At 45.5% G+C, this 12,469-nt stretch overlaps 1 protein-coding gene across 2 annotated transcripts in view; it reads left to right on the forward strand.

Moving 5' to 3' along the window:
- ACSBG1 (acyl-CoA synthetase bubblegum family member 1) overlaps positions 1-12,469 on the forward strand; it is a 91,687-nt gene that overhangs the window by 76,099 nt on the left and 3,119 nt on the right. For both annotated transcript variants that reach the window (XM_074232512.1, XM_074232511.1), the window contains 9 exons: positions 445-565; positions 4,502-4,582; positions 4,986-5,135; positions 6,340-6,516; positions 7,186-7,367; positions 8,661-8,891; positions 9,862-10,079; positions 10,523-10,662; positions 11,530-11,776. In XM_074232512.1, coding sequence (XP_074088613.1) covers positions 445-565; positions 4,502-4,582; positions 4,986-5,135; positions 6,340-6,516; positions 7,186-7,367; positions 8,661-8,891; positions 9,862-10,079; positions 10,523-10,662; positions 11,530-11,776 — 1,547 coding nt within the window. The remainder of the gene's footprint in view (positions 1-444; positions 566-4,501; positions 4,583-4,985; positions 5,136-6,339; positions 6,517-7,185; positions 7,368-8,660; positions 8,892-9,861; positions 10,080-10,522; positions 10,663-11,529; positions 11,777-12,469) is intronic.

The raw sequence follows: 12,469 nt of genomic DNA on the forward strand, positions 1-12,469 counted from the left end.
TACCGTTGTGAACCAGAGCCACAATGACAAAGGGGAAACAAGTCCCTTCACCATCTTCCCCCTTCCAACCTCACACCTCTCCTCTTGTCCTAAGTATCTACCTGGTCTTCTACCACAATTGTTCTTTACTTTCTCTTCCCCTTCTTTTGCTTCTTGGTTCCCTTTGCCTCCCCACTGCTTTGTCTCAACTCTCTTTTCTTCTTCTGCCCATCTATTCTGTATTTTCCTTTTTTCCCCCATCTTTCTGTTTTCTATCCCCTCTATCCCACAGTATTAGTACCCAGTGGTCTGCCAGCTCTTGGGCATCTGTTGGGCTAGCTCTGAAGAGGGGCCCTCCCAGGCCTCGCTAACTCCTTCGGTTCACATCCTTTGGGGTTCGTGAAGAAGACATCATAGAGTCCAGGGTTTCTGAACTGAAATGCACCTTTCTATATTACCTCTCAGAGGTATCCTCACAGGAATCTATACAACCAGCTCCCCTGAAGCTTGCCAATACATCGCCCATGACTGTAAGGCCAACATCATCCTGGTGGATAGCCAGAAACAGCTGGAAAAGATCCTGAAGGTGAGAGGCTTACTTCGACTCATGGCCCAAGAGAATGGTCATCACTGCTGTCATCATAAAATTTGATCTTTCTATAATGCTTCAGTTTACAAAGCATGTGAGCCAGGAATGAAGGAATCAATGACAGAGGTTCTAGGAAGTGTTTCATCACTGGACTAAGTGCTTAGGATACAAATACCATGGATGATGCTTTAGAGTTGGAAGAAGTTATATCTAGGTCAACCTCTTCATTTTGCAGATGAGGAAACTGAGGCCAGAGTGGTAAAGAAACTCAGTCAAAGCTGCACAGGCAGTAAGTGACAGAGCCAGGATGCCACTTGTGTTCCGACTCCAAAATCAGAACTCCTTCCTTTTATACCATCTTGATGATCCTTACAATACCCTCCATTTTTATAGATGGGAAAGCAAGAGGCTAGAAGGGTCAGTGCCCTAGATCTCTTATCTCCCAGTGTGGGACTTTCTACCCCATAGCTGTCCATTCTCCACTGACCAATTTCCCCTTCTAGCACAGGGCTTATGATGACTCTGAGCTGGGATGATGAACATGGGAATTTAAAAGAGACATTGAGATTTAGGTGATGTGGCTATTGTCTGGGCCATGAGTGAGAGATGCCACTGAGTAGTGGCTTTCACCATTTGAAGCTGGAGTCTGAAGGATTAAGGTACAAATCTTGCTCCCTATTTACCTAATCCCTCTGCCTTAGTTTCCTTATGTAAAAATTGGAGGGAAGTGAGGTTTGAACTTGATGGTCTGTAAAGTATCTTCCACCTCTAAACCAATGTCTCCTTTGTGGCCATCTCTGAGAGCCCCAGGGTTAGAAGAATTCTACCAGACTTGGGGAGGGATGAGGTCAGGTTCTACTAAAGAGGAGATTTGAGAAATGTTCAGAATACAATTCTATCCAGGAAGGGAATTTTGAGACCATCTAGTTCAATGGATTTTAAAGAGGAGGAAACTGAGTCCCATAGAGAAGCAGACTGGAGACGTCTCTAACATTTTGAAGGCCGCCACCACCTTCCCAAAAGAGGAGGTAGCCTAACCTAGCCAAAGGAATACTGGGCTTGAAATCTGAAAGATCTGGATTCAATTCTCACCTCCAGTACTTTCTAACTGTGTGGTCCTGGGCAAGAGATTTCACCTCTGATTCTCAGTTTTCTCAAGTACAAAATGAGATCATACAAGATGGAGATAATGAGAACTAAAATGAGATAAAGAATGTACAAATCTTTGCCAACTTAAACAAAAAAGGGTCTTGGACCCCAGGAGAGCACGAAGGTGGATGTCCTTGTGATACTTTGATAATGAGATATGGTAGGGATGGTAGGAGGGGCATCCAGGGTTCGGTCTGCACCTGGCTGGCTTTAGTTGGGTGGGTCTTCTTAATTCGGGAAGAACCAGGGAGAAGATAGATAGAGAAATTTCGCCATCTTGTGGTGAAACAACAAATTTTCACTCTTCACTCATCATCGGCAACTTTGGACTTGGGGGATCCAGGGTAAGAAAAGACACAGTTTAGTTCTGACTCTGCATCTGCAGGAAACCCTTGGGAAATTTTTCAGGGACATCGACACTTGTTAGAGATGGAAGGGACTCTGGAACTGAGTTTTGTAGCGGCTCACATTTCGCTAGGACTGGTTCACTTCTACTTCTTTTTAGGGTGACCAAGCTCAATGTTGGCAACGTGGAAACGTCACAGCTAGAAGCATTTTTAGGCTATAGAAATTGAAATCATAGACCCAGAATGTTAATGCTGAAAGGGACCTGGGAGTTATCTAGTGCAAATGCTCTTTTTACAGATAGGGAAACTGAGGTGAGGAGAGAGGCAGTGACTATTGCTCACTGTTGGCTCATATTAAACATACGATCCAGTAAGACTATTCAAATTTGTTTTCACTTCTTAATATCAATTAATCAGTCAGTCCACAAGCATTTATTAAGCCGTGAGGATTCAAAGCAAAAATGGGTTAGTTACTACCTTTGATGAGCTTACATTTCATTGGCGAATAAGGTAACAGTTGAAAAAGTCAGGTGGGGATGGCTTTTCATATTGAATCATATTTAGTCACTAATACCGAGTAAATGCAGACTTGACGTAACAAGTTGCAACAAGACTGAAACCAAATACATGCCAAGATGTGATGTATTTAAAGTGCCTTGGCTTTGTTTACTCAGTTTGTTTCCTTGGTTTCAATTCAGGGGATGTGGGGAGAGACTTGATCATCCCTTTTAGGCTAAAAATTTTCTAAGACTCAGGGAAGCTAGGTAGTTCAGTGGTTAGAGCACAGAATTGGATAGTGGATGTGGACTTAAGAAGATCCAGGTTCAAATGCTGACTCTGATACTCACCAGCTATGAACCAAGTAACTATCAAGATGTCAACTCTCAGCCTTAGTTTCCTCATCTGCAAAATGGGAATGATTCTGGCTCTTAACCTCAGAGGGGTTATTGTGAGAGGCCAATATACAAAACACATTACAAACTTTAAAGCAGTTTAGAAAATATCTGGGGGCAGTCAGGGGCACAGTGGATAGAGCACCGGCCCTGGAGTCAGGAGGACCTGAGTTCAAATCTGGCCTCAGACACTTGATTCTTACTAGTTGTTTGATCTTGGGCAAGTCACATAGCTCCATTGCCCCACAAAAACAAACAAAAACCAAAAAAAGGAAATATCTGTTATTCCTCTTCATCTCTAAACTTGTCCTTGGATGATACATCACCGGTGAGTACTCAGTGTTTCAAGTTAGGACCTGCCATATAGCCTTCTAGAACCCAAGGTCATCTCCATACTTCAAGGAGACAACAGAGAAGGATTTCAGCCAAGGCTTGTTAAATTAATCCTCTTAAAGATCCTTTTGCTCATTCACTCTTGTTCACCCACAAGTTTGGGTTTCATTGAGGGAATAGGAAAGGGGGTTGGGTTAGTGACTTCATCTCCTCTGATGATGTTAGCAAAAGAGACCTTAGGGCTGCAAGATCTGAGTTTGAATCCCAAAAAGCAGAGAAAAGAACAGTTGGGCCCCAGCGTCTCTGCTGGTAGCCTAAATTGGCTCCTGATCAGATTGTCTTAGATATGTAGACTAACCAAGGAGGCCTAGAGAAAGCCAGGGAAGACTTCTGTAATGGAGCCAACTCAAGCCTAGATTGTGGTGTGTATGTCTCTGGAAAATCTTTGGTTCCAGGCCATGTTTTGAGGGGCCTGAGGTTTCTGATCTAATGATCACTGACTGACCAGTAATGAGGATTGTGTCCCAGGGCTAGGAAGGCCTGCATCCTTAGCAACTCCACTTTCTCAAAAGTTCTTAGGTCAATAGTCATAGCACCCTGATCATTGAGTCTTATAAAAATTATTTTTAGGTTTTTACAAGACAAATGGGGCTAAGTGACTTGCCCAAGGCCACACAGCTAGGTAATCATTAAGTGTCTGAGGACAGATTTGGACTCAGGTACTCCTGACTCCAGGGCTGATGCTCTATCCACTGTGCCACCTAGCTGCCCCCAGATATTTTCTAAACTGCTTTAAAGTTTGTAACGTGTTTTGTATATTGGCCTCTCACAACAACCCCTCTGAGGTTAAGAGCCAGAATCATTCCCATTTTGCAGATGAGGAAACTAAGGCTGAGAGTTGTCATGCTTCTTAGTAGTTACCTGGTTCATAGCTGGTGAGTATCAGAGTCAGGATTTCAACCTGGATCCACTACCCAATCCTCTTTGCCATGCTTCCTCTCAACATCTCAGGATGATGAATTTAAATGATGAATTTTGGGGAGCCAAGGTTCAGCAGAGCTATGGTGGTCAGAGGAGGGAGCATCTCCATCAATGGCATCAGGGATATTTGAACTAGCAAACTAAGAAATGAGGACCCTAATCATTCCAAACAGTTAAATAAAAAGGACTTCTTTCCTTGCCTAAAAATATCTGCTCTTTAAATATCACAGATTTGGAAGAATCTGCCATACTTGAAGGCTGTTGTGATGTACAGAGAGACCCCAGCAGAGAGAATTCCAAATGTATATACGGTATGAGACTCGAGGCTATGGAAGGGGGTTTCTGGAGTTGGCTCTGGGGGGGCTAGGGGTGGCACCTGCCCTTTTAATTCAGTATTCTACAACAGATTTTTATTAAGCACCTACTATGTCTACTGTTATCAGTGGTGGGCATACAAAGACCCCCAGCTCCTGTTCTCAAGGAGCTTATGTTCCCCTGAGGGAAACAACACCTGCAGATATTAATAAATTCAAAATAGACAAGATGCTGCTGCCTCCATCTCTTAGCCTGGAAAAGCCCAAGCTCCGGACCTGCTCTCAGAAAATTGTGGAGAAGAATGTATAGCTCCCATGTGCTGCTGTGAATCTCATTCTTGTAGGACCTTTGTCTTCAGTTGGGAATTCCTGACTCCTACTTCTCTTTTCCGATCTATAGATGGAAGAGTTTCTGGAAATGGGGAATGAGATTCCTGATGCCACCCTGGATGACATCATCAACTCTCAAAAACCCAACCAGTGCTGTGTGCTCGTCTACACATCTGGCACCACCGGCAACCCCAAAGGAGTGATGTTGAGTCAGGACAATGTAGGGTCCTGGGATAGGGATGGGGGAGTGAGGGAAGGGGATGATAGGAGGACGGATAAGAGAAGACACTGGGACCTTCTCCCTGGCCAAGAAGGACCAGAAAGAGGGATGCTACTGGGGATTGATAACAGAGTGAAGACAGATTGGGAGTGGGCTGTTTCCTTGGCTTCCTCTGAGGGTCTGTAGACCTCCTGTCCCAAAGGCAAGGCTCTCCCATTCTTTTTACAGATCCCTCTCCTAAAGGGAGACTGAGTTGAATAAAGAATTGTGTAGGTTCCTACTATGGGTCTGGCATTCCCTGCCATAAATCTAATGCAGGAGAAAGCATGTAAAAATTATGTACAAACAAGTCATATAAAGCATAAATTGGAAATAATCTCTGAGGGAAGGACCTAGAATTGAGAGGTTGGGAAAGACTTCTTGCAGAAGGTGAAATTTTCATTGAAACTTAAAGGAAGTCAAGAGGCAGGAAGGAGACAGGACTGTTCAGGGAATGTTCTTACTTAAATAACATCAATAATTATTGCTATTTTTCCATTAAAATCTGTATTTAGCACTAATCTGCATGTTAGGCAAGATACCAGGCTTACCCAAGACACAGTCCCGGCTCTCGTAGGCAGAGAACACAAAGAATACTTTTTAAAACACATAATTAACACATAAGAGGTAGAGTGATAGGCAAGCTCTGATGGGAGGAAGGGGTGTTTATATATATATATATACATAAATATATGTATATATATATATAAATACTGACACATACATCATATATCAAAACTGTGTCTTTAAGTAGCAAACAGATAGGTCTTTGGGGAAGACACAATTGCCTATCAGCCAAGTGGGAGCTGGGGAGGGGGGGCTGTCACCGGGTGCCGTCCAGCAGCCGGTTGGCCACCCGCTGAGAAGACATCTAGCCACAGAGATTTTCAAAGCCATTGACTCGGGTCTTAGGAGGATCCTATTTGCCCAAGGGGCAGGAATCCCCATAGTGATGACCTCTCAGCCCAGAAATATAGGAGTGTAAGGATGAGAGTTATAATCATACTATTAGAATTTTAAAGCCTGGCTCTTCCCAGAAATCCGGTGAGGCAGAATTGTCAGGAATTCATTACTCCCATTCTACAGAGGGAGAAACGGAGGCCCAGAGACCCTCAACAGCTTGCCCTGGACCTTCTTGTGCCTTTATCTCTCCTCCCTCCTCCAGATCACATGGACAGCCAAGTTTGGCAGCCGAGCTGGGGACATCCAGCCGGCTGAGATTCAGCAGGAGGTGGTGGTGAGCTACCTGCCCCTCAGCCACATTGCAGCCCAAATGTATGACCTTTGGACAGGGATCCAGTGGGGGGCCAACATATGCTTTGCGGAGTCTGATGCCCTGAAGGTCAGTCTGCCCATCTTCTTGGTCTATTAATCTCCCAAGTGACTGTGCTGATTCTTGCGGCTGGAGGAAATCTGCCATGTTGGAACCTCTAAACTCTTCTTTCCTCTCTGTCTCTGTCTGGCTCTCTCCTGTCTTTCTCTTCTGTCTCTGTCTCTCTATCTGTCTCTGTTCCTCTGTCTCTCTGTCTCTCTGTCTCTGTCTGTCTGTCTCTCTCTGGCTCTCTGTCTCTATCTCCATCTCCTTCTGTCTCTCCCCTCTGTCTCTCAACTCCCAGACCTCCCTGCGTTTTCCTTGCCCTTCCTCCCATTGCCCCAAATCTCTCTGGTTGTCTGTATCTTTTACATGGAAGACTTCTGTTTCTGTTCCTCTGAATTGCAGGGGATTGGAGCTTAAGGTAGAGGTCGGGTTAGCCCCCAGCCCCGAGGCATAACTGCCTTGCCGATATGGGCGAGGTTGGCAAGGACTGGTACAGTCAGACCCACTCAAGACGCATCTGGGTGTGGGGGGGGCAGAGTGAAGAGGGAGCTAGGGATGGAGCTACAGAAGACTTGTGTCCATTAGATGTGGAAGAAGCTGCTAGGGCAACCCCAGAGCAAGGTCCTCATGGGGGGCTGGTCGGCTTCCGTCACCCAGACTGTCCTCTCCCTCTCTTTGTTTTCCCATCGACAGACAAGCTTAGTGACTACCCTGAGGGAGGTGGAGCCCACTGCCCACATGGGTGTGCCCAGGGTGTGGGAGAAGATCATGGAGGGGGTCAAGGGGGCATCGGCTCAAGCTGGATTCTTCAAGAGGAAGATGTTCTTGTGGGCAATGGCCGTGACTATGGACCGAAACCTCAGCTGCCCAAGCAGGTACTGGGACCCCTCCCATCCTCCACCCCCTCCCTTCAGACAGCCTGGATCTAGCCTTTGTCTTGCCTGGGTGGTCTCAGGCCAGGCCCTTCCCCTCTCTGGATCTGATGGGCTTTGGTTTGACTTGGAAGCCTCAGTGGCATAGTAGAAGCTACAAAAGAGCCTGATTTCTTTATAATCCCGGCTTTTGTTTTAAGGTTTTTCTGCCTAAGCTTGGGTTACTTTGCTGGGTTCTTTGGGGAATTTGGATGCTTTAAAAGTCTTGCAGAGTTTGATAGGACAGAGGTCCTGGTCTCAAGGAACTCACAATCTAATGGCAGTGGGAGATAGGTACCCCAGTAACCAAGACAAAGTAGAGGAAAAAGAGAAATACCAAGAAGAGATGCAGGCAAAAGGCCCTAAGAAACCTAAGCAAGGGGAAAGCCGGTTTTACCTGGGGTTTTGCAAGAGGTGGAGATCATAAATTGGGTCTTGAAGGAAGGTTGCATTGGAAAAGAGTCCATTCCAGATGTGGGGGATGTCGTACATAAGCAAAAGGATGAATCCGGTGAAGGGCAGGCTGGGAAAAGAGAGGGAGAGTGGTCCAGTTTGACTCAGGGATGGAGAACAAGAGTTCAATTTAATTCAACAAACACTAAGCGCCAATGACTTGCCAAAGCCTGTATCTGGCAATGGGAGTACAAAGGCAGGAAAAGAACTGTCCCCCATCTTAGTTAACATTCTATTGTGGGGGGCAGAGAGGGGGGAAGAGAGCCCTTTAACTGAGGGGAATCAGGAAAGGCTTCCCATAGGTCTGATCCGGATGAAAATATGGAGAGCTCGGCGAGCCTTCAGGCTCTAAATAAACATTAGCTGTCATTTTTGTGACCGCCAGGCTGCCTTGGCTGCCAAGTCTTGGGGAGCCACTGAGGACTGATGAGCAGAGCAGGAAGGGGAGCAGGCTGTGGTAGAGGGAGAAGGGAGGCCAGGTCCAGGCCCAATGCACTGGCACACGAATCTCTATATCTATGACCCAAAATGCTTTCCTCCGACCAGCCCTGTGAAGCAGGATGGGGCTACAGGCATGATTCTACCCATATCACAGACTAGGAAGCAGAGATTCATGAGAAATGGCTTGCCCGAGGTCACACAGCACATGTCTCTATGGGTATACTTGTATTCCTCTTGTGGTCCTTCTAGGGAGGTAGATCTAGGTGATACTTCCTCACATGTGTGAACATGCGTTTACCAGGTATGTTGTCCTACAAACATGCTCAAGTTGATACATCTGTGTGTTTTTCCTTGGGCCACCAGTGACTTGAAGCCTTTCACCATGAGACTGGCCGATTACTTGGTTCTGGCCAAGATCCGCAAGGCCCTGGGATTTGCCAACTGCCAGAAGAATTTCTACGGTGCGGCCCCGATGACCACCGAGACCCTGCACTTCTTCCTGGGCCTCAACATCCGCCTCTATGCAGGCTATGGACTGAGCGAATCCTCGGGCCCACACTTCATGTCCAACTCCTTCAACTATAGACTCTACAGGTGAGACCCTTGGGAGCCACCCCACCCCCCCACTTTACAGATGAGAAAATTGAGGCCCTTGGAGAGGAGGTGCTTGCTCAGAACCACACGGTCAGAAGTCTGAGATAGGATTCCCAAGAGCATAGACGTGCAGGGACCTCAGAGGCCGGCCAAGTTCACTCTTCTCCATGATACATATGAGGAAACAGGTCTGGAAGTGAAGTCATTAGCTCCCTCAGGGAATAAGTAGCAGAGCTGGGATCTGAACCCAGGTCATCTGAGAGCAAACCCATCGCTCTTGCCCTGTCTTATGTCTTGGCAGCAGCTGCTGCTGCCCTGCCCCACAGTCCCCTGCCTCCTTGATTGTAGTGAATGGGAGCTGGAGCTGTGGTCCCCTCCATAGACCGACCCCAAATTATCTCCTACCCACTCGGTGGCCTGCCCAAAATTTTGTCACTAATGTTTCATTTCTTTGGACCTTAATATCTAGAGATTCATAAAATACCTGTGAAAATGAAAGTACTCAAGGCTACGGTACTTTTAAGCTATTATTAGCTATTAACAGTTCATCTGGGATTTGTTGGTGGACACCCATGACCAAGACAACAATGGGGTGGGAGGCAGAAAGGATGGAGGAGTCAAGCAGGGCAAGACTAAGGAATGAACAAGATAGGGCTAGGCATCTAGGTGGTGCAGTGGATAGGACACCAGCCCTGGAGTCAGGAGGACCTGAGTTCAAATCCAGCATCAGACACTTACTACTTAGCTAGCTGTGTGACTTTGGGCAAGTCACTTAACCCCACTGCCTTATAATAAATAAATTAAATTTTAAAAAAAGGATAAAGTGGCAAATACATTCTCCTCTCCCTCCACTTAACTTGAGATGGTCTGGGGGCAAGAGGACAGTGATGCCAAAACCTGAAGGAGGGATACCACATCGGTTAGAAGATGGTCCTCTGCCATCCTCATCATTACCACTATCTTGTCACAGTTCTGGAAAGGTGTTGCCAGGCTGCAAGGCAAAGCTGGTGAACGTGGATGCTGAAGGTAATGGGGAGATCTGCCTGTGGGGCCGGACTGTCTTCATGGGCTACCTCAACATGGAAGAGAAGACAAGAGAGGTCATAGATGAGGATGGCTGGCTCCATACAGGGGACATGGGGAAGCTGGACAGTGACGGCTTTCTCTATATCACCGGACGACTTAAAGGTAAGCCCTCTTTTTCAAATCTATAGTGGGCATCCATGCCAAGAGGTGGGTGGGAAAGGTGGGGAGAAGAGTGGACAAGAGTCATGGGTTGGGGTGGTTGAACAAGGCTTCATTATGCACACACGCATACTGGACTTCCAAAGACCAATAGCCCGCTGCGAACACCCCAAGATCTTTTCTTAGATGGCTTTCTTCCATCTTCCTCCTTCTTGGGTCTATGAAGTTGGGTTTTTGAACCCTAAGGTACAATTTCACATTTATCCCTGTAACATTTCATCTTATTAATAATGTCAGAATGAGGTCTAAGCCCAGGATTCTGACAAAATTCGGGGTGGGGGAAAGAGAGGGGCAGGTTTCCTCTTGGAACTATGTAACCATCAGCAGTGGTGGGAGGCCAGCAGAGCCATCTTCTAGATTGGGGTGGGGGATCACTTGTTTTGCAGAGTTAATCATAACAGCTGGAGGGGAGAATGTGCCCCCCCTCCCCATTGAGGAGGCTGTGAAGATGGAGCTGCCCATCATTAGCAATGCCATGTTGATTGGGGACCAGAGGAAATTTCTATCCATGTTGCTGACACTGAAGGTATCATATAATCATCATCATCATCATCATCATCATCATCATCATCATCATCATCTTTAAATAGTACTTTAAGATTTGCAAAGTTATTACAAATATATCATTTGGGCCTCACAACAACCTTGATGGGGAGGGGCAGGAAGTAGATATATTATCATTCTCATTTCATGGATGAAAAAAAGGGAGGCATAAGGAGGTTAAGTGATTAATGGGGATCATACACTGGGGTCTGCTGGTAAATGTTTTACAATCTTTTTGAAAATGCATGATATGCTTCTAAGTTTAACCTGCATTATTACTGCTTTCTCTATCACTTTTCTTAAGTCTAAACAAACAAAATAATGAACAAAGCCCTGATTTGTACTTTGCCCATTTCCACTATTAGTATAAAATATACTTTGGCTCGATCCCTTTATTTTACAGAAAAGGAACCTGAGCCTGAGATGTGGATAAAGTCACATAAGAGTTTGTGTAGGCTAGTACTCAAATTGATTCCTAGCCCTTTACTCTTTCCTATATCTCTAGCTAGCTATCAATACATAGAAATATGAGGATCTAAGTAGATATGTAAATATACACACTCATGTGTATATAGAAACATGTCGTATATACATACATGTTGTGTTGGATATAAACATGATATATATATATATATATATATATATATACACACACATTTTACATATAGATACATATTTATTTATTTTATACAAATTCTAAACTATCTAGCCTGGAAATTTGGGGGGTTTGGGGCCAATGTCCCAGAGAGCCCCTTCCTCCTTAATTGTTATTGGGAGTAGCAGGGTTTTATTGAGATTATTGGGCCTGGGGGTTTCCTTGGTGTTCACCTTTTAATCACTGGCATTTCAGTGCACTTTAGATCCAGAAACCTCAGATCCAACAGATTGTCTCACTGACCAAGCCCTGGAGTTCTGCCAGAAGGTCGGCAGCAAAGCCACCAAAGTGTCTGAGATAGTGGGCAGGAAAGATGAGGCCATTTACCAGGCAATTGAAGAAGGCATCCGGAGAGTCAACGAGAGAGCTGCTGCCCAGCCTTACCGCATCCAGAAATGGGCCCTCCTGGAAAGGGATTTTTCCATTTCTGGGGGAGAATTTGGTAGGTTTCTCTCTTGCCATGGCCGTTAGCACTAGGGAAGGCTATTCAGGAGGGCTCTTGGAAAGAAGGCCACGTTTGGTGGACATAAGCAAGAATGAATTGTAGGAGGGGCACATCTGACCCTTCCTTTCTAAACTGCCTGCTGCATCCCAATGGTGACTTCCATGGGGCTTGCAAGCCCACTGCTGACACCCCAAGATCTTTTCTTAAATGGCTTTCTTCCATTTTCCTCCTTCTTGGGCCTATGAAGCTGAGTTTTTGAACCCTAAGGTACAATTTCACATTTATCCCTGTAACATTTCATCTTATTAATAATGTCAGAATGAGGTCAAAGCCCAGGATTCTGATAGAACAAATCCTAGTTCAGTCTAATGTGCAATATACACTGGAAGACTGGATGAAGACTCCTGCATTATCTAATATAAACCCCTAAAAAAATGTACCTATAAGATCAACAAAAACAATGTTCTAGGCAACTCTAACTTTTTTTTTTTGACCAGACTGAAGTAAACTTGGGTCCCTGTGGATATTCCTTTAACAATAGCTCATATTTCCATGGCATTTTAAGGCTTCCAGTCTCCCTGATAGGCAGGCAGTGCACTGCTGATTGTTCCCTTTTCAGAGATGAGGAAACTGAGACTGAGAGGGAAATGACTTGCTCAAGGGCACACCTTGATGCAGGTCCTTTTAAAC

Source organism: Macrotis lagotis, chromosome 4 (assembly GCF_037893015.1).
Source record: "Macrotis lagotis isolate mMagLag1 chromosome 4, bilby.v1.9.chrom.fasta, whole genome shotgun sequence".
Lineage (NCBI taxonomy): Eukaryota > Metazoa > Chordata > Mammalia > Peramelemorphia > Peramelidae > Macrotis > Macrotis lagotis.